The following is a 25,992-nucleotide window of genomic DNA, read 5'->3' on the forward strand; positions in this document are numbered from 1 at the left end:
GCAGTCCTTTATTCTGCCCTTTTGAAAATGATGTATGTCTAAATTCTGCACCCTCCTCCTATATGGGATATTGCTGTGGGAGTCTGTCAAAGATGAGGAATACGTTGGAGGACACAATCCATTCGAAGAGCAAGTTACTTACCAATTGATAACATTCTTTCGACTGGATATCTGAGCACAGTGAGCAGGGAGTCCCTGGGACTCCCTGCTCACTGTGCTCAGAGAGGCACAGCTTCACCTCACTGATGAGGCCCAACAAGGCTGAAACACGTGTATGGGGTTGCTGTTGGTACTCTTGTTCAGAGAGGAATTGCCGTAGCATTTCGGTGCTGGACTTCCCATGTGGGCGGGACAAAGACTGATATGCAAATGGCTATTTCCAGTCTGTGAAAGGTACAGTGAGCAAAAAGCGTGTGCTGCAAACTCTCATCTCAGAACAGGTTATCATGCCATGTTCTTTCTGGAGAGGAGCGCCTGCTACGTTTTTTGAAATATTTGCAAGGAAGTTGGGGTTGGTCACCCGGAGTTACCTGGGGGCAACCAGACGTGGACTCCCTGCTCACTGTGCTCAGAGAGGCACAGCTTCACCTCACTGATCAGGCCCAACAAGGCTGAAACACGTGTATGGGGTTGCTGTTGGTACTCTTGTTCAGAGAGGAATTGCCATAGCATGTGGGTGCTGGACTGCCCATGTGGGCGGGACAAAGACTGTGTACTGCAAACTCTCATCTCAGAACAGGTTATCATGCCATTTTCTTTCTGGAGAGGAGCGCCTGCTACCTTTTTTGCAATACGTTGATGTCCTTCATTATTCTGAAATGGATATTGTAAAATATCTCTTAAACCTGCTAGATAAAGTACTGTCTTCCCTTTTACTAACGATTCGCCTTATCGGCTTACACTTCTTCACTGCACAGGGACACATGGTGGAAGTTTTCTGTAGTAAAGGTATTTATGGAGGGAATAAAAAGTTTCCATCCCTCACCCCATAATCAGACCAAAACCTGACAGGGATTTAAATGCGGTTTTACACAGGGTAATGCTAGAGCAAGGATTCCAGGAACCATCAGCACCATAAATGTCACCTTTCCTTTACTTTACTGATGAAAGTGTTTGTTAGAAACCCACAATAAATATTAAATTGTTTTCTTTTTATCCCAAAGAAGACAGGTCGGAGGAGATTTGAATGGTTTGCAAATGTTTAACATTTGGGGACCACTCCTGTTATGGGATTTCAATATAGTGTAGGCTATCAGTGCGTCACTCTTTCTCAACTCTCATGCTGGACTTCCTTTGCATCTTGTACTCATGGTGGCCCTGAATCATGCTGTTCTCATCTTCATCTTGTATCCTGGCTTGCAACGTTATGTGTTACTACTGACTTCTGCAATTGTATTCGCTCTCTAATCTTGCTTCTCCACTCTTTTGACTGCTTACTCTCTTTTCTCTCCTCCTTTTCCTATCTCCTCCCCTTACTTTCTTCTATGCACTTACTCTATCAGAATTGTCCCTGGACCTAATATGATAGCAACCTCGTCTGTTTCCTCCACCCTCCCATTACTGTTTTTTTCCTCCCCACCACCCCTCCAGCACTATCTGAAATGTCGTCAGGCCTAGTATGATAGTCGCCTGTTTGTTTCCATTTCCTTCCCACTCTCCCCCTCCCTTCCTTATCTATGTCTTAGCTCCTGCACTATCTGAAATGTCGTCAGGCCGAGTACGATAGTTAATTTCACATCCTTACTGTTCATGGCCTGTGAGAATGTGGTTGTATTTTCCCTTGTTCCCTCCCTTGCCTTGAAGCGCTTTGAAACACATCGTGTATATGCGCTATATAAATAAACGATCATATCATATCTTGCTAAAAAGCACCTTTACGAACCATTAGATGCCTGGGAGGCACCTGTTGCCATTGAAAATGCTCTGAACGCAGCGTGTATTCACAGTGTAAAGCCCCCTTTTCAAGCACTTTCATTAGTGTCGGACGTTTCCCTTCCTTGCTCCCCCTTCCCATTAGCGCCTGTGTAGATCGCTAGACGGGTTCTAATGGGGTGATTCTTTTTTTATTTTATTTTTAAAAAAGTAAAACTTTAGTTTATCTTGCTGCACGCCACTGCACAGTGCCTTCAGCCAGGCAGTCCCCTCTTCAATGCAGCCATCAACATTGTAGACGGACGTTCTGGCTGAAGGCACTGTGCTGCATCGGGCGCGAGGTAAAGGTGTGTATTTCTTTCATTTTACAAAATAAAACAAAATACTACCCTGTAAGGTAACGGCTGCGCTCGGGCCCTTAACTTGGCCAGCGGGCTATTTCCTACAGGGTGGACCTGCCACCTCGGGGCATATCGCCTCAGTAGTAATGACATCTGTTTAGTCAACAAAAAATAGATCTTTTAGTTGCAATAACGTCGATATGCCATGTAGATATTAGTACTGATTAATTAAGAGCAAACATACTTGTTATAAGAATGTGGTGGTGATACTCAATGCAGTGCCTATATTTCATTCAGGGGATGTGGTTTCATCCTTCAGCCCAGGATTTGTACTGAAGTTTTAGACATAGCTGTAAATTGTAGTAACGGTTCAATATATTTTGAGCGCACTACCTTTAAAACACTAACCATCACCCATAAATGCCTTTCTTACACCACCCCCCGATACCTAGCTCAAAAATTCAGCAAATCATAAACATCCATACCCACCCGCTCCTCCCATACTCACTGAGATTAAGACTGAAAAAGGCTGGGGGCTCAAGTTTTCCGGTCATCGCCCCCAAAAACCCGAACTCTCTATCATTGACTCTAAGTTTACAACAACCCTACTCGGCCTTCCAGAAACAGCTAAAGGCTCTGCTATTCGCATAAGACTTGATTTCAGCCTTTCAAACTGCCTACTGATGCCAAATAACCTAATGTATAATGTTCACAAATGTTGTGCAAAGCCTGTAACCACCACCTTGATTCATGTGGTGTTTAGAGCACTTAACAAATACAAATATTTTAATTCCTTTCCATTTCTTCCAAATCCTACACTAATTTCTGTTTTTTCCTGGTAAATTAGATAATGATGGCATATGCCTTTTTCCAGTTCATCTTCATTTTCTTATTACATTGTGCATTAGAAAGTGAAAATATTCTTCATTTGTGCCTCTCGACTAAATTTAAACTCGACATAAATTCAACGTACTCATTTGCCAGAACAAGCTCTGTTCAGAGACTGTCTTAAAGCATTGGGAAATTGGATTAACTCAAATTGGCTCAAGCTTAACAGAGACAAGACTGAGGCGTTGGTTGTGGGTCCTCCACAGTCTGCTTCGCTATGGACTTCTGGTGCCTACTCTGGTGCAACTCGTTAAGATCCTGGGTGTCAAGATAATGGCATTGGTTTCACCTGATGCTCATATTGAGGTGGTTTGCAGTTCTGGCTTCTTCAATCTTAAACTGTTTAAAAAGGTGATTACCTTTATTCCTCCCATGTTTCGTGCACCAATCATTGCTGCCACTATCAACGGTAGCCTTGATTACTGCAATGCTTTGCTGTTGTGCCAACCTTCTTCACAGTTGCAGTGTCTGCAGGTTTTGCAAAATGCTGGTGTCAGGATGGCCCTGGAATTCCCTTTCACCACCCTACTTCTCCTGCACTGGATTCCTGTTTGTGCGCATGTCCAATTCAAGGCACTTTGCCTGATCCATTGTTCTCTACATCGCACTGGCTGCCTTTCTCTTCAGGAGAAAGTTAGACTTTACACTCCTTCCCATTCACTTTGATCAGTGAATTTAGCGCTGTTGGTTGTTTCTCATTACCATCTTGAGCGTACTGGTGGTCGAGCATTCTCTGTTGTAGGCCCTAAGCTTTGGATTCTCTCCTCATGCTCTTTCTGATTTTAACATTTTCAAAGCTCCCCTTAAGACCTTCCTCTTTTCTTAATCGAGTTATTCTATAGGTTTTGTTGGTGTTGCATCCTTTAGCGCCATGATACCTCTGGTGTAAGGGTTCATGCTATACAACTGAGAAATGGATGGATGGATGGATGGATGGATGGATGGATGGATGGATGGAAGGATGGATGGAAGATCAATGAGCACCATCGAGATGTATTCACCTGCACGTGGCTGGTAACATTCTAGCTGTGGCTGTGAATCTTGACTGCCCATGTTGCAGCTTTTATGAGTATTTTGGTTAATAGTTTGCTTTGTTTGACTATTCCAAAAGGTAAGTGTCGTCATGTACAAACTTCCCCTACATCCGCTCCAGTGGTCTAAGCAACCAGGATGAAAAGTGAATGGGAAAGTCGAATGTACATCAGTCAACCAAAGCATTTGTTCTCTGCTAAATATCTTTGAAATTCATCAGTAGGCAGCGTTCAGAAAATATATTCTCATGCATGCTGTGTACTTGCATAAAACTTTTATGTATGAACATCTGAATGCTCACTCCCAATAATGTTTCAAGCATCAAAGGAACAATTGTCTATGATCTGCATTTTTGCACCAAGGGAGGGCTTCAATTTAGCATATCAGTATTTAGACGCTTGTAACATAGACACTGTGAGGTGCTCTTGGTATGTGTTAAAAGCATTCTGTAAATCATTGTGGCTTTCCCTGATTTTATGCTTGTTGCCTTGCAGATCTGTCGCAACATTTTAAGGCTGTGCTTACAAGAGATCTTTGATTTCCGCTTCATGCAAACCGATCCCAACTGGTCCAATTTCTTTTATGACTCTGAAAAACATAAGGTAGGTTTATATCAACTTCTTTCTTCCGCATTGGCCCACCTGCTTCATTCTTATTTGTACCTTGGGATGCATCTTTAAACTTCTTGGCAGAGGCTTTTAGTGCCAGTACTATACCTTAATGATAGATTCAGTGAAATTCAACTTTAAGGGCTGTCTTCCTCCCACTTAAGTTAAGCCTTTTCTACGAAGACACCCTTTCGCACTGACTGGTAATGTTTCCTTGTGCCTGATGTTACTTTTGGCCATTATAGGTTACGCTTCTGGATTTTGGAGCCAGTCGGGGATACGACAAGGAGTTCACGGATCACTATATCGAGGTAGGTTTGGGTGCTCTGTAATAAATGTGACTGATGAATGGAAAGGAAATTCAAAAAGTGTTATGTAGCGGCATCCTTAAAATCAGGTACTTTACTAATTAAGTTACTCCTATAGTTCCTCTGTCGTTTGTCCTCCTAGGCATTTGGAAGATGAATAATGCAGATAAGGACATATACAATGATAGTAATGTGCTTAGGGTGTGAATAGTAAATACCATCTGAATAATCTTTCAAATAGGAGTTTTCTTAAACTAATACAATGATAGTGTCTTAATGTTAAATCATTTATTGGTACGATACTTATTGGTGAGGCTTTTACGTTATTACATTTGTTCAATTTATTAATATTATATTATTACAATTACGTTATTGTAAAACAAATGGTATTTATGTCGATGCAGGTTTTATTTAAGAATTAAAAAATAGGAAATACACAATATAACATAAATATGCAATAATTTCTGTCAAAATTAGGCAACTCAACCTCTGCTATTACCATTGTGGCTTGTTCTCTTACTTTACACCCACTTACTATCAAATTTAATACATGTTGGTTTCTGTGCTGTTGCTTTTATAAGTACAATTTATAACCCTTCACAGCCTTTCTGAAATATTTGACTAAGATAGGTGTTGGAAACCCTAGGAGGGCTGAAAATATGAGCATGCAGTGCATGGGGGGTACCCGAGATCGTAGTGATCCATTAAGGACTGTGGTCGAAGTGTACGAAAAAAAGTAGTGGAACGATGTTCCCTGCTGGCCTGCACCCACTCCCTGCAAACCCCATCACCACGTCCCCTCCCTCACACAATACACACACCCAAACACTTGCACCTGCTGTTTAATGGAACGTTCAGTGCAGTGCACTGAAAGTGCAAGTTTCAACTTCTTCCTACACTGTTATTTTAAAACGAAACCATTCCGGAATGGTTTCTTTTTAAAATAAAAGTATAGGAGCTGTAAAAGGTCATTTAAAAAAAGTAGAGGAGCACCGCTCCCGCTCACTTCGACCACTGGTTAAGGGTGAGGAGGATGGGGTTTGTGGGAACAGAGGCATGATCAGAAGGCAAGGAGGTGGTGACTAAGTAGGTGTACAAGGCACCTGGTGGGAGCTCTTGTCAGATGATGTTTTACTCCAGTGTCCTTGGTGAGCAGGCCTAGTGTGCAGGCACACATAGTCCCAGAGACCCACTGAAAGGATCTCCTGCTATATTAAAGAGGGGAAGCAGATGACAAGAACTTGCAAAGCGTAGAGTTAAGAAAGAATTGCAGGGACACTCAAAACCCAAGGACTGAGTGACTGCGAACTGGGAGAGGGATGCAAAGGAGGGTTTTTGCAAACTGAAGACACAACTGTGAAACCTATAGAAAAAGCCGTCCTTTTGTTTTGTAAGTTTTACATTGCCATTAACTTGCTTTGGCACACTCTTGTAATTACTCTCTCAATAAACCCTTGTTTAATCATACAACCTCTGTGTTTGACACTTGTTGATACTACTCAGATTTGTGAAACCAATCAACAAGCTGCAAATAGAAGTCCAGATCATAAAAGACTGATCGCTCGAACGTACTGGAGCTCTTTTTGTTTCCCGAACAGTCAGAGGCCTTTGATAGGATAAAGAAAAGAAATTGTATATCAGCATTCTGGAGGTTCAGGGGTCAGAAAATTGTGAGACGGACAAGTAGATAGTTTTCTCACAAGAAGCCATTTATTAAATAATAAAAGGTGAGATGAATGCCTATCTTTCCATCGCCTAACACGGATTTCCCTACCTAACAAACTAAGGCTAACAGAAAATTACCTAATGTCCAAAAGTATCTGTCTTTCACACTAATATACATACAACAAAGCATACAGGAAATGTCTGGCAATGTGAATTTTACACAATCATTTATAAATTCAAAACCACAATAAACAAGGATCCTTGTGATCTGGGTTGGATCCCCTTCCCCTGTATCAATATGGCATGTTTCAAACCCAAAGTTCAATTTCCATTAGCCAAGTAAAATGCACAGTTCCAAAAATGTTTGATTCAATCTCTTAGCTTTCATTACATTTGATTCACTATTTCTAACTGCTTCTTGATTCAATCTCTTGACTTTAAGCACACTTGGGTCACAACATCTTTTACATGTATACAGTACAAAAGGGGTTATAACGTCCCTTTGTTGGATATCTCTCTTTAAGCAAGTGATCTTCCTTTTGCTCTTTTATAGTGTCCTTTTGGCTTTGGTAATACTGGTTATAGCATTCTCTTATTCACCATCTCCCTCTTGGAAGATTACATTTACTTTGCTTAGTTATTGCCCCCTCTTGGCTTTGGAAATACTTGTTACAATATTCTCCTGCTCAATGGCTCCCTATTTGGAGAGTACATTTGTTTTGTTCAGTTATTGTCCCCTCTTGCCTTTGGCAATGCGGGTTACAATATTCTCCTGCTTGCTTTAATTTAATACCCTGAAGCTCTGCTTTTCGACTGCTCAGCATGCATCCTAACTGTGTTTGAACAACACCCCATCCGTGCCCCCTTGTGACTGTCTTTTTTTAATATAATGGTTTTGTAGCTTTTAATTTAATGGTTCGGTATTCAAAATGTGTACTTGTACCCAGCAGTTGGTTTGTCTTGGCCGCTCCTGAGGACTCGGTGCTTCTGCTTCTTTACACGTCGGGCCCTTGCTGACGTTTGACAGCTCTGGCTCACCTTCCTCTGATCACGCTAGCTGTCAGTGGAGCACCCGCGGCTCCACATGCGCCTCGGTGACGATTGTTTAAACGAAGCAAGATGCAGGACACAGAGAGTCTCTCTCCTCTGTAGCTTCCCGCTCCACGTCCCCTGCATCTGTCTGGGGTTCCGACTTTCACCGCTTGCTCTGCATAGAGTCCCAGCTTCTGTTTTCCCCTGCTGCTGCTCACTCTGCTCAAAAAGCTCCCAGTGCTTCATCTGCTTCTCATTTACCTGCACCTGAAGGGCCTGTAAAATGTTTAAAAGTATCGCTGAAGTGTGGGTGGTTAGAACAACTAGACCGCTCAATGCGGTTTAGTGACTTTATATCCCTCTTCCTCGTCTCGTCTAAGAGCAGTGCATAATGTTCTTAATTATTTTAACCTCACAATCTTAATCTCCACAATAAGCCATCAAACAGTATGATCATTAGGGAAAGTATTCAGTTTGTTCTACCATTCTTTCTGACCTGAACCTCCTCCCGTGTGATCCTCCCACATAATACCACCCTCACGGTAAGGATCGGGTAGTGGCTGCCTTTCACTGACCACATGAGAAGGGGTCCAGGCCAGAGTTTTTAGCTTGGGTTTCTGGGATGATCATCTCTGATTCATCACAGGAGTTACGGTAGCCCTTCTTGTCGTTTTACCACAGGTCACCCAGAAACATGTGCTGCTGTAGACAGACTGCATAAGGCCTTTCTTTATATAAATGAACAAGGAGGAACAAGGTTGTAACCATTGTTCAGAAAGGCACAGGACCTGTGGACATGACTGCCAGACATAGTGACAGTGTTGGCAGAGGATCTGGCAGGTGTACAGAACACACAAGCTAACTATTAAGATGGATTTTCAGAATCCTGCCTGTGGACAGATTCTCAGAGGCCATCCTATTTTGGTGAACAGGCAAAGACCCTAATATCTAGCAAAACTCTATCAAGTTAGTTTGACTGAGCTCCAAGGCTTGGATTTAGGAGACTGTGGGAGTGGTGTAGGGTACAGTTCAGCACACTCAGAGCACACTTAATAATGCAAGTTAGTCAGAATGTATAAAAAATCAATTATGTATTTAGGCCTTAGACAACTCTTAGCATTTACAAAATGCCGGTAAATAGAATACAAAACAAATACTACTGTTATATACACGTTCAGTATTGGGGTAGCTCTGGCCACAGAGCACCAGCACTTAACTTTTTAACAGAGTAAGACTATTATTGAACACCTTAATGTAGCAAAGTAAGTGAACCAATTTAGAAAAGTAATATCTAAGGAAGAAAACATAATACACAACCATATCATTATAAGGTTCTACACTTAAAAAGTCCTTGCCTTGCTAGTAGAGACAGAGCCTATTGCCATTTGAGTCACAAGTCCCAATTGAGCTCTATGTAGGAGGCTAGGAGTCTTTAAAGTAGTTCTACCCAAGGGTTTGGCAAAGCCAACAGGCAGTTTGTAAGTGTTTTAAATGTTAAGAACAATGGAAGTAAAGTTCTTAGGAGACCCCACTCCCGATCCAAACATCTTAGGGGAAGCCAGGGGAGGATCCTTGATCAGAGTTCCATCTATCATTGTCAGGCAAGGAAGAGGTAGGACAAGTACTTTACACCCGTTAAACCCTATGGAGATGGGGGAGAGGAAGGGCGGTAGGAATAGGTATGTTTACTCACCCCCTGTACTCAGATTTACTCTGGGACTTCTTCAGTGGCTACTGAAACCTCCTGGGCCCCTTGGTCTAGGGGTCTCTGATGCAGAGGTCACTTTTGGCTTTGGGCAGCTAGTCAGCGGTTCCATGCTCTGGCAAGACGATTCCTGTCACTGTACAGCTGCACGACCTTGGCATGATAAAGAAAGGAGGTTCCATGTGTTTATAACGAATACATTAGCGAAAACTTTTTTTGTGAATTAAAAATAACTATAACATTTCGGATGTACTTCTCTTTATTAATTTCGGGGGTCCCTACCCAACCCCCTGTTTCTCTGGCTTTATAACCCAACCCCCCCACCCTTTTCGACGTCAAAGCTCATGGTTGAAACAAAGAAGCTGGCCCAGTGCGGCCCCTCTTCGTATTTGAGAGCTGCAGCTGCAGGGGGGTGGCTCTTGTTTCACAATTTCACAGTCTGGGAGTCCCATGTCTGAATTCAGGATGGTGATTTATGAAGCTATGTAGCCCATGAGGAAGCTGGTCAACCCACAGGATTGTTCCAGGACAACTCTGAAGGCAGGATACTCAAACAGGGGTCTGGATTGGTTGCTCCCACAGTCGACACCTGGAACAGCATTGATGAAGGCCTTTTGGAGGGTATTTCCGTTGTTTCTCCGTGGTAAATAAAAAATAAAAATCGATGAAAAATACCAAAGTAATTACTTTGTGATAAAGTGCCAGAAAGTAATTACTGTTGGCAAAGTGACATGGAACCTTCTGGAGGTCAGAAAAGGAGCAGGGCTTCACCGGGACGGTTGAAGAAGACCATGCGGGATGGCTACAAGAATGAGTTCTGGGGCTTTAGTGTGATGCTGTAAATTTTTAGCGGTCTTGACTCCAACAGCTTTCTGGTAAATGGCTGCAACGGGATTCTTTTTATCCAGTATTCAAGCTGGAGTCGTCCCAAAGCCCACCAGTAGTAAGGATCTGCACTATGCAAACTGGCAGGAGCTGTTCACCCACACACAGCCTCCAGACACTAGATCTGGCCAGCAACAGACGCACTTTGGCCAGAACGTGGACTGGGACCAAACAGCTATAGCCCCCACATCTGGCCACAGACATATACTGCCACTTTTCCCAGGAAAGCTGAGGTTTTTGTGTGGTAAGCGTCTTACCATATATGGCAAATTTGTCTCTGAACGGCAGGAAGAAGGGCAAAATGCAAGATGACCAAAGGACAGATGAAAATATCTTGTTGCACACCCATTTTAGAGTATAAGGTACTCTCAAAGGCATTAAACGATAACATGCAAAAGTCCATGCGAAAATATGAAAACACAGTAGGACAATATCCGCTGCTACCAATTGTCCTGGACACATCATGCAAGTAACCACAATGTTACTTTAAACAACGTTAAAGAGGAACAAGGTATCCCTACACAATGTAATGTGTGCAGTGTAAAACAAATGGAATTTGACAACGGAGAACATAGTTCCCCTGTACTGATAGCCACAGGGACTGATCAGTGCCCTCAAAACAAATGAACTGAGCAAGACAAGTGAAGTAAAAAGGCTTTGCTCGCCTCAAAAAGTCTGGACATGTTCAAAACAGCAGCCTAAATTGGGGGGAACCAAAGGGCGGGTTACCAGGAAGGAAAAGCAGCAAAAATAAATTATTTCCTAACACCCTCCCTTTCAGCAGAATTCTCTGAGGTTCACAAGTGGAACTTGGATCAGTCCACAGTGAATACTGAAATGTTCAATTTATGATTCCCTCAGGACAGTTCAGAAGGAGAATCATGCTTGATAGATTGGAACAGGTTTGTACAAGCTTTCCCTCTATAACTGTTGGTGGCACAAGTGGGCGGATGTCTTTGGGATGTCTTTGGAATGTCCTGGTGTGGTTGAGTATTGAGAAACAATGGGAGAGTACCCTCTTTTTTGTTTTTGGGGGGCCTGACTCTTAAGGGTTGTATCAGTTCAACAAAAGAAGAAATGAGTCAAGGCTATCCCTCCCTTCCACACAAAGGTAGGGCACACAACCTACAGAGGGCTAAGATGTATTTTCTTAGCCATTCATGACCAAACTAACAAGTTTAAGTACTGTTAAAACAAAATGTATTCTGAATAAAGTATCACATTAAGAAACACTAAAAAACAAACACATGATTGAGATGTCATTCACAACAAGAGAACATTGGATTCTAAATGTGTGAGGTTAGTAACAAGAAAGTGTTTTTATGTACTACAAACAATAACAGCACATTACATATGTCAACTCTATTCGTGTTTCCAGTTTGGTGGTCAAGCAGAAAACATTTTATGGTTAGCACAGTTTTAAACATCTTCTCCCGTATTTCTCCAGGGTCAGTTTTCCCAAGGAAATACTAACAGACCTGGGTTCGAATTTTATGACTAAGCTTATGGCCCTAGTCAAGTAGCCACTCAACGTTACCACCTTACGAACTTCTCTGTACCATCCCCAAACCGATGGCTTGGTAGAAAGATTCAATAAAACCCTAAAACTAATTTTGCGGAAATTGGTAGATAAGGACGGGAAAGACTGGGACCGAATGATCCCATGGGCACTATTTACAGTGAGGAAAACCCTGCAGGCTTCCACAGGTTTCTCTCCCTTTGAATTGCTCTATGGAATAGAGCCCAGAGATGTCCTGCACATGCTCTGGGAAACCTGGGAAGAACGAGAGGAGGCCCCCATTCCCATCTCTCAAACCGCCACCAGAAGGCGAGAACACATGAAATTGGTTTGAGACTTAGTTTGTACTTATATGGAAAAGGCACAGAGCCAACAAAAGGCGACTTATGACAAGAAAGTGAATTTAAGATCATTCTCCATAGGACAGAAAGTACTGGTCCTCTTACCCATCTCAGAAAACAAACTTGTCTCCAAGTGCCACAGACCTTATGAGATAGTAGAACGAATGGGAAGCTGTACTTATAAAGTAGCCCAACCAGTCAGGAAACAGAAGGTACACTTGATTCATGTAAATCTTTTTAAAGAGTGGAAGGAGAACCCATCATCCACCCATGCCAAAGTACAAGACTGTCTGGTTCCCGAAGACATGGATAACTTAGACTAAATTCCTCCCGAGCTATCTATCCAACTACAGGAAGATCTAAATGATGTAGTGATCTCATTTCCCGATGTGTTCTCAGAAAAAACAGGAAGAGTGAAGGATACATACCACTATATTGGAACACCCAAAGGTAAAGTGGTTCATTTAAAATGTACAGACTCCAGAAGCCCGTAAACAGATAGTGATCGAGGAAGTCAACAAAATGTTGAAAGCCAATATTAAGGAACCATCTTCAAGTCCATGCTCCTCTTCTATCGTGTTGGTCAGTAAACCTGACTGTTCCTGGAGATTCTGCATAGACTTCCGTCACGTTAATGCCAATCTCGGACTTCGATGCCTATCCCATGCCACGCATCGATGACCTAATTGATAAACTCGGAACAGCCACCTTACTATCTACCCTAGACTTAACCAAAGGATACTGGCAATTTCCAGTATATGGGCCAGATAAGGAAAAGTCAGCGTTCTCAACGTCTCTAGGACTATTACAATTTAAAGTCCTTCCCTTTGGCCTAGCCGGCACGCCAGCCACATTCCAGCGCCTCATGGATCAAATCCTACAACCCTATTCCGATTTCTGTGGAGCTTATATTGACGATATTGTTATATATAGTAAGACTTGAGAAGACCATCTCTTCCATCGTAATACCATCATGAAAGTCCTCAAACGCTGGCCTAACTGCTAATCCGGCTAAGTGCAGATTGGCCCAATCAGCCGTAAAATACCTTGGCTTCTTCGTAGGAAATTTGAGTGTACAGCCCCAACATGAGAAGGTAAAAGCCGTTTTATATACACCAACTAACAAAACCAAAGGAGATCTTAGAGCTTTTCTCAGGTTTATAGGATATTACCATAGTTTTATCCTCAACTTTTCGGACAAAACAGCCTGGCTGACAGATAAACTTAAGAATGCCACTAGGACTGCCTTATTTTTCATTTGATGGCCGTAGCTTGCTCCCATCTTAGCTTTACTTGTGTATGTCTTTATTGTTGCCATCGTGAGTCCCTTACATTACCTTCCCAATGAACAAGTCAATTAGCTGTGTCCGTTCTCTTAGAGGTGCGCCTATGGATATTTTTTGATTGTTTGAGGGAACTAGGTTTAGTCACCCTAGGTTTCCTAGGGTCATCCAAGGGTGGACCCCTTGCTCAATGTGCCCAGAGAGGCACAGCTCCCAACAAGGCTGAAACACGTTTCTGGGGTTGCTGTTGGAACTCTTATTCAGAAGAGAATTTCCAAAGCATTTTGGTGCTGGACTGCCTAGAATCCACCTTTTGGCCAACAAACATCCCAGGTTAAGGAATCTGCGACTCTCCTCAACTATTGGTTCCATGATGCTCAGCAGTATGGTCATTGGGGGGAATAGTTCTGCATAGCCTATCACCTCTTTCAAAATGTCACTCACCCCATACAAGTGTGATCGAAGACGGGGGAAGGCGTAAAACATGTTTAGTGCATTGGCTTCCTCACCTACGCACATGGGGCATTTACTAGAACAATTGGATCCAAATTGTTGAATCCTCCATAGAGTCTAATGTAATCTATTCAGGACCATGAACTGAGTCAGCCGGAATTTACAAGACTTTTTTGGTAAGCCTGCATATCACAGCCCACTGTTCGTCCGTAAATGTCTTACACAGATTACGCTCCCATTTCCCTCTGACATCTGGAACCTTATGCACCACTGTGCTTTACAATCAATCATATAACACAGATACCCGCTTCATAAAGCCTTTCACCGTGGTGTCATGTATATACAATTCCCCCCCCCGGGATTATCACAGTCTCTGAGGGTTACTCTGGCTACCACAGCCTAAAAGTCTATGAATTTACCTTGCGAATACATGCACCCCAGAGTGGTAATGCCAGCAGCACTTCAGTTCAGCTTCTAGATATGGGGTGATCCAGCGTCTGTGATATCCCTGTATGACCCCACAGAGGAGCCCCCTATCGTAAGGATTTTCCAGTCGCCAGCGAATCTAACGGTTCGTGAGATACATGTGTAGTGCCGTACATTAAAGTGTGTAGCTCACCCCACCCACTGCTGCCCTCTCGAGTGCTACATGTGGGGGGGTCTTCATAATCTTCCCAGTACGAGGCAAAAAGCGTCTGGGCCGCTAAATAATAAAGTTTGAAATGGGGAGCTCTAAGGCCGGGTCATGGCCCTCCAACCCATACGGATCCCTCTGTTCCCTACACGAAAGATGCACACAATGAGTGCAATTCCCAAAAAAGTGACTTGCCCAGTCAAACCGGGATATTGTTAAATAGATATAGATGCTTCGGAAGAACTAGCATTTGAACTATCGAGAGGTGTAACATGAGTGACATTGGCACCTTACCCCAGCGTACCATCTTGGGCCCCAACTGTTGCATATCTGCAGTATAATTCAGAGCTAGAGTCTCTTCCTCTGATTGGTGGACCATGATACCCAGGTATCGAAAATAGGCATCTACCACACAGCCCATGGCCCTCCCAATGTCTTTGCTCGGATGGAGCTAGCAGGAATATTTCTGATTTATCTCTGTTGAGATTTATCCCCGAGAACTGACCGTAGTCCACAACTGTTTGAAGGACCGCCCCTGCATCTCTAGCCGGCTCCTTGGTTGATTAATTGATTGATTGGTTATTTCTAATGCGCCTATACACAGTGTTACAAGGCACAACCAGGCAGGGAGGGGGGAAACAGGGGAGAACAAGACAAACAATCTTACTAGGCCTAGTAGCATTTAGATTGTGCAAGTGCGCAGACAAGAAGTGCAGGGGAGGGGAAGGTGGATAAGTGCACCCAGTGGAACAGTGCCCTGGGTTAAGTGCAGGAAGGCAGGGCCTCCAAGGGAAAGATGCTCAGGAAGTGCAAGGAAGGCCAGGCAGCAGGGCCCGAAGACCAGTGCTAGGAAATGGGTGGTGGGGCAGGTGTCCTATATGACTCAGAGGAGCACCAGGCAGCCAGTCAACCTAACAGCAGGAGGAAGGGAAGCATAGCAGAGGGAAGGCAGAGAGAAAAGGACAGTGGGGAAAGTTTAGCCGGGGAGAGGCAGAGAGAAGGAGGAGGAGACAAGGAAGAGGAGAAAAGGTCTTGAGGAGCTTCCAGAACTTAAGGACGTCCAGCTCAATGGGAAGAGTGGAAGGCAGGCATTCCAGAGGGAGGCACCTGCAAAGGAAAGAGATCTACCACCCAGTCTCTGCTTGGAGAAGGGACTCACCCACAGAGAATTGGAGGTAGATGAGCCGAGGGCTCTAGAAGGAAGGTACTTAGGAAGAGAGCATTGGAGATAGTGTAGGCCCTGTAACCAGAAGGCCTTGTGGACAATGCAGAGGGGCTTTAACTTGATCCTTGCAACCACCAGGAGCCAGTGTGGGGATTTCAGAGCCAGAGAGATGCAGTACCTGGGCTTGAGGCCAAGGATAAGTTTTACAATCCTGTTTTGGATGAGTTGTGGAGGGTAGGGGTAGGTAGGTTGAGAAAGAGGATATTGCAATAGTCAAGCCTAGCGAGAACCAGGGCTCTGGAGACAGCGAGCTTCTGGGGGAAGGGGAGCAAATGTAGAATACCTCTGAGGAGGTGCAGTTGGAAATTTTACTTTTTGGAGACATCCGTGATGTGTGGAGAGAAGGAGAGAGTGGAGTTGAAGATGACCACAAGGTTTTTTTGCTTCACAACAGGGTGAGGGTGCAGGGCCAAGGGCTGGCTGGCCAGAGTGAAAGGGGAAAAGCGGTGGCAGGGGTCCCAATGAGAAGGATCTCTGTCTTACTGGTATTAAGGCAGAGATCATTAGAGGCGTACCTTGCCTGAATAGCGGAAAGACAGTCAGGGATGAGCGAGGAGGAGGAGGCCGAGGGTAGCCTGAAGAGAGCTGTGTGTCATCCGCATAACACTGGAAGTTAGAGGAAAAAGTAGACATAAGTCGGGCCAAGGGAACCAGATAGACATTTAAAAACCAGGGCAAGACGATAGATCCCTGGGGAACACCATATGTAGAGAGTGTGATGGGGAGAAGAAGGACCCAAATTCAACCTGGAAAGGTTGGCCCAGGAGGAAACAGGATGGCCACCCCAGAGCCTGATCCATGATGCCCAGGGTATCTTGGAGACGGGAGATCAGGATGTTGTGGTTCACTGTGTCAAAGGCAGAGGAAAGGTCAAAGAGGATGAGGACAGAAGGAGAGTTAGTCACGGTTAGAGAGCAAGTCTTTACGGGTGTTCGTGAGAGCAGTTTCCATGCCTATGGCTGCTCTGAAGCCAGACTGATGGTCATGGAGACAACCAACAGACTCAGTGTGGAGGGTTAGTTGGGAGGTAGGCAATTTATTCAGTATTTTGCCCAGGAAAGGAGTAATAGAAATTGGGCGATAGTTTGCTGGGATGGAGGGGTCGGCAGAAGGCTTTTTGAGAAGCAGGTGCACAAGGAAGTGCTTGAGAGGAGAGGGGAAATCTCCATTGGCAATGGAGTGGATTGCAGATATCAGCCACAGATAGAGTGAGAGAGTCATTGTTGTCCTAAATGGTTCTGGCCGGGCAGATACCTGTTTGAATGAGACTTTCATAGACCAGACTTGTCTGGAAACCTCATCAGGTGTGACGGGAGAGAGGGAGGAGAGGAAGAGGGGAGAAAGGACGGCCAAGGAGGGCATGAGAGAGGTAGAGGAAGGGAGGGGAGCAAATGAGAGGGAGGACAAGATGTCCTGAGTTTTTGTTGTGAAATGAGAGGCAAGGACTGAGCAGAGGGCTTCGGCGGGTGTGGTAGAGTAAGGTACTGCAGTAGAAATGGCCACCTCCTTGCAGATTTTTAAAAGTCTGGTCGTGTTGTTAGATGCCGCGGAGGTGCGGGCTTGAATGTAAACTCTCTTTTTTTGAGAGGAGAGAGAGTCTATATTGCCTTTGAAGTAGGCGGCAGGCCAGTTTGTCAGAGGTGGAACCTGAAGCTCCCCATTTCCATTCAGCTGCTCTGCACTTGCGCTTCAGGGTGGCCAGGTCAGAGTCATACCAAGAATTGCACTTTTTGGCAGGCTTCAGGTGGATCCACATGATAGGGGCAGCGATGTCTGGAGTGTTCCAGATGGAAAGGTGAAAGTTAGAAAGGGCTGTGTAATGATGGGAGTCAGCCACAGGAGTAGGTGGAGGAGAGTAGGTGGAGGCAAAGTCTGCCACTGACACTCTCTTCATGGGTCAGATGACCGTGAAGGAGGGTGGCTGTGCCGGGTGGCTCATTGCCAGGGGAACAGGAAGCTTCAAGTGAGAAGGGATGAGAAAGTGATCCGCCCAGGAGATAGGAGTAGTGAGAGGGTTGTCAGAGGTGATGAGAGCATCCAAGGTGTGTCTGGGTCGGACCAGAGGCTAGAATGGAAAGAGAGAGTTGCAAAGTTTGCAGAAAAAGCCCTGAGGAGGCAGGAGAGTCCAGGTGGATGTTGAGATACCCAAGGAGGAGAAGCTGGGAGGTAGAGGAGAGAAGAGAAAAAGTGAGGTCAGCCCATTCAGAGAGGAAGAGGATGGACTGGCCAGTTGACCGGTAGAAGGTGACCAGGTTCAGAGAGGAGTCAGGAGAAACAGAGCCTGCAGACCATGCATTCAAAGGAGGAGTAGGCTTGAGTGGGAATGATGGAGACAGGAATCCACTCACGAAAGATCAATGCCACTCTGCCTCCAGGCCTGTTGGGCTTGCGCTTGGAGAGGATCTTGTAGCCCTCAGGGAGAAGTGTGTCAAAACATGTGAAAGAGTTGGCCTTAAACCATGTCTTGATAAGGGCGAGAACATCTAGATCCAGCAGTTCAAGGAGGTGGCGGAGGTCAGAGGAGTGTTTGACAGCAGAGCGACTGTTAAGAGTAGCAGTGTGGAGCAGGTTGACACTTTTAAAAGCCTTCCGGGGAGGGGTACACGGGACAGGGGTCCCCACTCGAAGTGGCAGAGAAGCCTGGGAGGTAAAGGGAGGAGGAGGCAGAGGAGCCGAGAAAGATGTGGATGGTAGAGGGGCTAAAGAGGTGGCAGCCGAGGGAGGCGAGGTAGTCAGGAGAAAGGCATCAGGCAACAGAGCCAGAGGGGCAGATAATGAGGGAGGCAAGGCAGCCAGGAGAGCCAAGGCTGGCAAGGGAGCCAGAGCCGCAGAGAGGGGGGAATCATGCGAGCCAGAGTAGAGGAGGGAGGGGGTGACAAGGGAGCCATGAAGGTGGGTGGCAAGTGAGCCAGAGTAGCAGAGGTAGGGGGTTGCAAGGGAGCCATGGAGGTGAGTGGCAAGGGAGCCAAAGTTACGGAGGGAGGGGGTGCCAAGGGAGCCAGGGAGGACAATGGCAAGGGAGTCAGGTTGCTGGAAGAGGATGGTAGAGGGAAGTTGATGAGGCGAGGAAGGCGCCTAGCGAAAAGTAAAAGGTTGGGCTGCGGCCCTTGTACCAGGATGGTACCATTGATATAGACATTAATGATGACTCTGGAGGAATGGAAGGAGGCTAAGAGGACCTCCCAATGTGTGCCATCATTAATGGGTGAGGAAGAGTAAGGCGATAGCAGAGCGACCATATGAAGGATCAATAGGTCGGTTGAAGGAAAGACAAAAGAGTATGTCGGTGAGAGTCTCTCTGGCGGAAGCACTGACATACGTGTCAGCGATGGGAAGGCCTGGGTTGGAGGCCACTGTGTCCTTCTTAAGCTTCTTCCTACCAGACTTAGTGAGAGGAAAAGGATTAGGAGATAGAGAAGCAATTAGAGAAGATGGGGGAAATAGTGAGCACCATAGTGGGTGGAGCAGGGAGTAGAAAAGGCACTTCGTAAGGCTGAGCAATTGAGGTGCAAAGGAAGGGTGCGATGGGAGGGGGGAGGGTGAAGAGAGAACACAGGGATACAGAAGTACAGAGAACAGCTAAGAATAGTAGGTTACAGTAGGGTGACAATTCTAGAACAGACTACAGAGAACAACAGAAAAAGCACAGGCAATGAGTACCAACAGTTGGCGCCGGCGCAACGCACCCTAGTCATTAACTTGTGTAATGACTTGGCAGGAAAAGAACTGTGGTCTGGAGGGTTGTCCAGAGCAATGCCAGAGGTGAAGATTATTTAAAAACCTTCCAGCCATCACCTCTTTTGTTTTGCTTTGTCACCCCGAGTTGGATGGGTTTGCCCAGGTGTGGATCCCGTTCCTGCTGGGCCTAGAGACCCAAGCTACTCCTCACTGATGAGGCATAACAAGCCCGAAACATGTCTGTGGATGCTTGTGGTCTCGTGCAGAAGGGATGTGACGAAGCAGTGTGGGCTGGACTACCCCTTCTGGGGTGGCACCAAGCCTGATTTGCATATGGTATTTCCCCTTTTGTAATGGCTTGGCATGCGAAGAACGGTGGTCTGCAGGTTTGCCCAGAGCAATGCCACAGGTGAAGATTATTTAAAAACCTTCCAGCCATCACCTCTTTTGTTTTGCTTTGTTACCCCGAGTGGGACGAGTATGCCCAGACGTGGGTCCTGTGCCTGATGGGCCGGAGACCCAAGCTACTCCTCACTGATGAGGTCCAACAAGGCCGAAACATGTCTGGGGATGCTTGTGGTCTCGTGAAGAAGGAATATGACCAGCAGTTGGGGCTGGACTACCCCTTTTGGGGTGGGACCAGGCCTGATTTGCCTATGGTCTTTCCTCTTTTGTAACGGCTTGGCAGATGAAGAACGATGGTCTGGAGGGTGCCCAGAACAATGCCAGAGGTTAAGATTAATTCAGAACTTTTCAGCCATGGCCTTTTTTGTTTTGGAATGTTGTCCTACCAGGACTTCTTATATTCATACATTTGCAATTGCTTGGTATACTCTCCTGCCAGGACTTCTTATATTCATTCACTTGAAATTCCCTTGTGTACTTTCCTGCCAGGGTCTCTTATAGTCATTCACTTCCACAATTGTACATACACTTGGTTGGATAATATATCCTCTTGATATATTTTTAGTTTCTGTGTTTCCATATATTTGCATTCCATGCATTCAGATACTGGTAAGGGCTTTGGTTTTAATTCACTTTCCCATCTCTCAATTAGTCTCTTTGCTTTCTCTTGGTTTTCAGTCTGCTTTACTATTATTTGCATTTGGCACACCTGCCAATATACCCCGCGGTCCCCACTATACTTGGGTTGACTCTCCGGCTCTTGTTGGTGTTCTCGAGCTCGTTTGTGGTCACTCGGTGAATGTGTTCTTCCTGTTTTCCCTTTGTGACTGCTTGCTCAGTGCCCTTTCGTCTCCCACGTCTTTCCTTCAGCACACCGGTATATCCTTGGACTCCCGCAGGTAAGGGTCTTCTTTCGGCAGTCAGTAAAAGCCCAATAGTCTCTTCCCATCTCCCGGCATCTCTGCAGTGCATACCTTTCTTGCAGCGTTTCCCTTCTTTCTCTGCCTTGAGCCACACGCAACACCTGTTCGGGACCTCGAGCCTCGCGGAGAGGGAGACCTTTCTCTTGCCAACAAAAGCAGGGTTGGCATCAAGAAAACTAAGGGAGGTTAAGCAAGCAATTCTATTGGCCTAAGATGGGGGTACAAGTAGAACGTCACTGCAAGAGTTGGACTACTTGCTATTTGTATGATAAGAGTGAAACAAAGATTCAGGCTCCACTTGTACCACTTCCAGTCCTGGGTATACCATTTGAGAGGGTAGGGATGGACGTTGTTGGTCCCCTTGATCCTCCAACATGCTCAATCAGCAGGTCTTTCATTGTGGTAGTGGACCATGCCACAAGATATCCTGATACCATCCCACTGAAGATAGTAACTGCCAAGTCAGTTGCCTAGAGCATTACTAGGCATTCCTCTAGGCCTTCAACAGGCAACTAGGGTTGGCTTCCCTAAGGAAGTTGTGCCTGACAGAGGCTGCTGCTTTTTGTCTAAGTATATGCATGGCACGTGGAAGGAATTTAGCATGTCTTACAAATTTCATCAGCATACCATCCACAAACTAATGGTCTAGTTGAGAGATTCAACATAACTTGCTAAAACATGGTTGTAGCCCTTGAGGAGCCCCAAAGAAGGAAGTGGGACCTTCTGATGCCATGCTTGCTTTTCGCCTATAGAGAGGTACCTTGACAAGTGGTTGGCTTTAGCCCCTTTGAACTCTTTTTGGCCACCCTATATGGGCACCCCTTGCTATTGTTAAGAAAGGATGGGAGTCCCCCCACTCCTGCTGTCACTACCAATGTAGCAGACTATTTGCTTGGATTGAGGAAGAGGATGGGCCTTCTGATAGCAATGATAAATTGAAGGCTGGACAAGCATTGGCAAAACATTGGTATGACCAGAAATCTTCACTTGGTAATTTTTCCCCATGCCAAGAAATCCTGACACTGAATCTTATAAGACTTAGAGCTTTACAGGACAAATGGTCTGGTCCTTACCGTGTAGTTGAGACTAGGTGAGGTGAACTATTTAGTGGTCCTTGGAAGAGCCGGTCAGGCTCCCAGACTGTTCTATGTAAATAAATTGAAGGCTCTTGTTCCTAGGGTTGAAATGGGGGTGCTGCTTCTGGCTTCTGAAAGGAAGGAGAAGGAATCCAAAGCTCTCCCTGACCTGTTCCATGGCATCCCTTCTGATGGCTTCATTGAGGTTGTTAAATTGTCCCCTAAACTGACACTTCAACAGGAAGGTGAGGTGAAAATGTTGCTTGGGCAATGTTCCCCATTGTTTGCCCTAACTCCAGGCTTAACACCTTGGTGTAAGCATGACATTGATTCTGGAGATAGTGTACCTACTACAAATAGGACTTGTAGATGTCAGACAAATCAAGGTCTCACATCAAGTCTGAGGTGGACAAGATGTTGGATCTTGGCGTAATAGAGCCCTCTAGTAATCCTTGATCCAGTCCAGTGGTTTTGATAACAAATACAGGCACTGCAGATTTGAGATTCTGTGTGGACTTAATACTGTCACTGAGACAGATGCTCATCCGCTTCCACGAACTAATGAGTAAGTGGACAAACTGGGTGCTTCAAAGTATCTCAGTACATTTTATCTCCCTGCAAGATATTGGCAAATATCCCTGGCAGAAAATGCCAAGGAGAAGACAGCCTTCTTATATACCTGAGGGACTTTTTTCCGGTTCAATGTAATGCCCTTTGGTCTAAAGAATGCACCTGCCATTGCCATTGCCAGAGGCTGGTCAGCCATATTGTGACTGGGTTAGATGAATTCTGGATGATATTGCAGTTTTCAGCCCTACTTGGCAAGAGCATGTGAGACTCCTCAGAATTGTGTTGCGGGCCCTTCAGCAGGCCCACTTGACCATAAAGTCTACCAAGTGTCAGATTGGCCGAGGTTCAGTGACCTACCCTGGATGGGAGGTTGGTGGGGGAAATGTTCAGCCTCTACCCAGCAAAGTATAAGCTGTGCAAGACTGGGCAACTTCCACAGTGCAAACCTAGGTGAGAGCTTTTCTTAGCCTCACTGGGTAATAAAGGAATTATATAGCAGACTATGGTAACATAGCTGCTCCTCTGACAGCTGTGGTGAATCCGATATGGTCATCACTTCTTTCCTGGTGGTGAACTCTCCCCAGGTGGCCAGGGGACGGGAGCCGCTACCTGATCCTGACCCTGGTGGCGACTTTATGAGGGAGGATCACATGGAGGGAGATGACCCCCAGGGAAGTGGATGGGCACCATCAGACAAGGCACTGTATTCCCCTTCCTCTCCTGAGGAGACCCCATCCATGCCGGATGGCATGTTGTTACACCTCCCCTCATCCACCTAGGAAAAGTATAAAAAACCATCCAACAAGACCTATGTATAAACATGACTTGACTTACCCTCAAGAACTCAGGAGAACATCTTCTCAGACTTTACTTACAAGTTATCAAGAGCTAACTTGCCTTCAAACACTTACACAGATTCAACATCAAGAATGACCTTACAGTCCCACAACTGCGAGCTGAGTAATGCAGAGAGGAAAAGACCAAGAGTGCAGGCAGCACTCTAGTTGTCGTGAGTGCAGTCCTGTAACTGGGAGATTTAAATCGCAGCCATAGCTGATCAGAGTACGCTGCTGAGTGAGAAAACTGTTGCTCTCGGGAGGCAGAGAGAGACTGTGGAGCTGCAGAGGCTGTCAGGGAGCAATCTGGCACAGGAAGATAGAATTGGGAAGCTGATCGCGAGACCAGACACGCTGCGAGTACGCCAGAAGCCAGCACAGGGCTCCTGGGCGCTTGCAGGTGCGGAGCGACAGCTTTGTCCTTCCCGAAGCCAAATGGAAATCAGTAGAGCCCAGCAGGAGCTGCGAGGAGTGTGCCAGCCGAGGAACAAAGGAGGCAAAGCGGAGAGAAGCCGAACGAGCACCTCCAGCTGACAGCGGGAAAAGGAAAGAACGCCAGCAAGAGCCGGTGAGTTCCCTAAAGGTAAGAAGGGACACTGGGGCATACGGGCAAACATGCCAAAGGTAAATAAATGTAAAACATGTGAATGAAAACTTGAAAGGGAAGGAAATACTGAACCCTATTATTAAAAGGAAAAGCGAACGAGAAGTAAGAGACTTTAAGTTTTGCAAGTGTATGCAATACACATGGAACAAAAGCCCTGGCAGGAAAGTGTATCAGGCATGTACTGTGTTTGATAAAATAGACTCAAGAGAATATTATATTTTATGGTGTGTGCAGAGCACACAAGAAAAAAAGCCCTGGCAGGAGAGACAAAGCTGTTGCAGGAGAGTATACCACGCAAGAGCAAGTGTGTTTCCATGGGAATGTCCTGGTAGGGAAATACACCAGGCGAAGACAAAATGAACAGTGTACAAAGAATAAATCAGCTAAAGGGGTCCTGAGAAGGATATATCAGGACCAGCCAAAGGCTTTGCAAAACCAAGACAAGAGAATAGTAAATTTGAAAAGGTGTGCAGAACACATATGAAGAAAGCCCTGGCAGGAGAGTATACCAGGCAAGTGTAAGTGTATTTACATGGGACAACCCCGGTAGGGAAAAAAACCAGCAAAGACAAATTGAACAGTATACAAGAAATATATCGGCAACAGGGGTCCTGGGAAGGAAATATCAGGACCAGCCAAAGCCTGTGTGAACTCAAGGAAACAAGGAGTGACAACCTGGCAGGAGAGTACACCAGGTATCCTCACAAGATAAGGATAAAGAATCAAGTTGTTTTTGTGGAACAGTTGCATTGTGGATTAAGAGAAATTTGAGGAATTAATATATTTGAACATACCTAAGAGGGAATAGAAATCCAGGAGAAGGGACCCACCCTCTGTCCTTCTGGAACTTTTGATTTGGAGTTACGCATGTTTTCCTTTGAACATTTATAAACCACTTAAGGCCAAAGGCATTGCCCTTTTTACCTTAGAGTTTAGTTTGTTACAGTGTGGGGGCCAGAATAGTACTTTGGACACAGGACGGCGTTGCTTTGGACAGTGTGACATTTACAAGACCCTTTGTTTTGATTTCAGGTAGAGATACATCTCTAGTGCAGGGACAGAGAGGCATTTCCACACACCCTTTTTATTTTAATAAAAGTCTTTGACCAAAACTGTGAACCTCTTGTGTCTGAGTTTCATTCCTGGCTCCTCACACTGCCCTCACTACATCAAAGAAACCTAAGAAAGTCACTTGGTCTGAGGAGTAGAAGAAGACTTTTCAAGGCCTAAAGGATTCCCTTTATTACGCCGCTGTTCTCAGTGCACCTGATTACCAGAGACCTTTTATAGTGCAGACAGATGCCTCTGACACTGATATAGGTGCAGTCCTATCTCAGTTAGATGACAACGGCAGGGAACATCCAATATTTTTCATCAGTCGCCGGCATAAGGACACACAGCTCAGGTGGACAACTGTGGAAAAGGAGTATTTTTCCATTGTTTGGGCCCTTAGGACGCTGAAACCCAACCTCACTGTGCATTTGCCCTCAAAGTGGGTATTGAACATGAAGGGTGAGAAGCATAAGTTGTTCAGGTGGTCCACAAGTCTCCAGGGCTTTGACCTCACCAATGAGCATAGACCAGGTACTCAACACAGCAATGCTGATGGACTGTCCAGGATGTGTAACCGATTACAACAGGAACCCCATCCAGTGGTGGGTTAGAATCCCCCTAGTATGGGGATGGGATGGGCGAGTGTTAAGAAAGATATACTTTTTGCAATTTTGCCTCCATAGTTGTCTATTGAACGCCAATTATTTTGCACTGTTTTTGATCCTTGCTTGGCTTTTTGAAGGGAGGTAAAGCCTTCAGCTTCACTTCCCTTTGCTTTTGCTCCTTTGATATGGGGAAACTGACTAGTCCTTCAAACTATCAGTACTGGCAAACTTAGTTTCCCGTTTGGAATGCTTGTATGTTTAAATTGCACACAGCGCTAACAGTGAATGGTTGTCATGTCTTAGGTGCGTAGCAGATATTTGTGCATGCATCATCCACAAAGGCATGTGTGAATGCTCTTTCTTTTTTCCGGCCCTGCTATGTTAATTCTGGCCCTATAGTGTGACAATGGTGTTTATTCCTGCACATTCGGCATACGTAAATGCACAT

At 45.3% G+C, this 25,992-nt stretch overlaps 1 protein-coding gene across 2 annotated transcripts in view; it reads left to right on the plus strand.

Annotated features, from left to right (window-relative positions):
• Positions 1-25,992, plus strand: part of COQ8B (coenzyme Q8B) — a 666,225-nt gene that overhangs the window by 568,578 nt on the left and 71,655 nt on the right. For both annotated transcript variants that reach the window (XM_069644459.1, XM_069644460.1), the window contains exons 12-13: positions 4,628-4,735; positions 4,987-5,052. In XM_069644459.1, the coding sequence (XP_069500560.1) occupies positions 4,628-4,735; positions 4,987-5,052 (174 nt within the window). The remainder of the gene's footprint in view (positions 1-4,627; positions 4,736-4,986; positions 5,053-25,992) is intronic.

Source organism: Ambystoma mexicanum, chromosome 2p (assembly GCF_040938575.1).
Source record: "Ambystoma mexicanum isolate Mex_15411 chromosome 2p, UKY_AmexF1_1, whole genome shotgun sequence".
NCBI lineage: Eukaryota > Metazoa > Chordata > Amphibia > Caudata > Ambystomatidae > Ambystoma > Ambystoma mexicanum.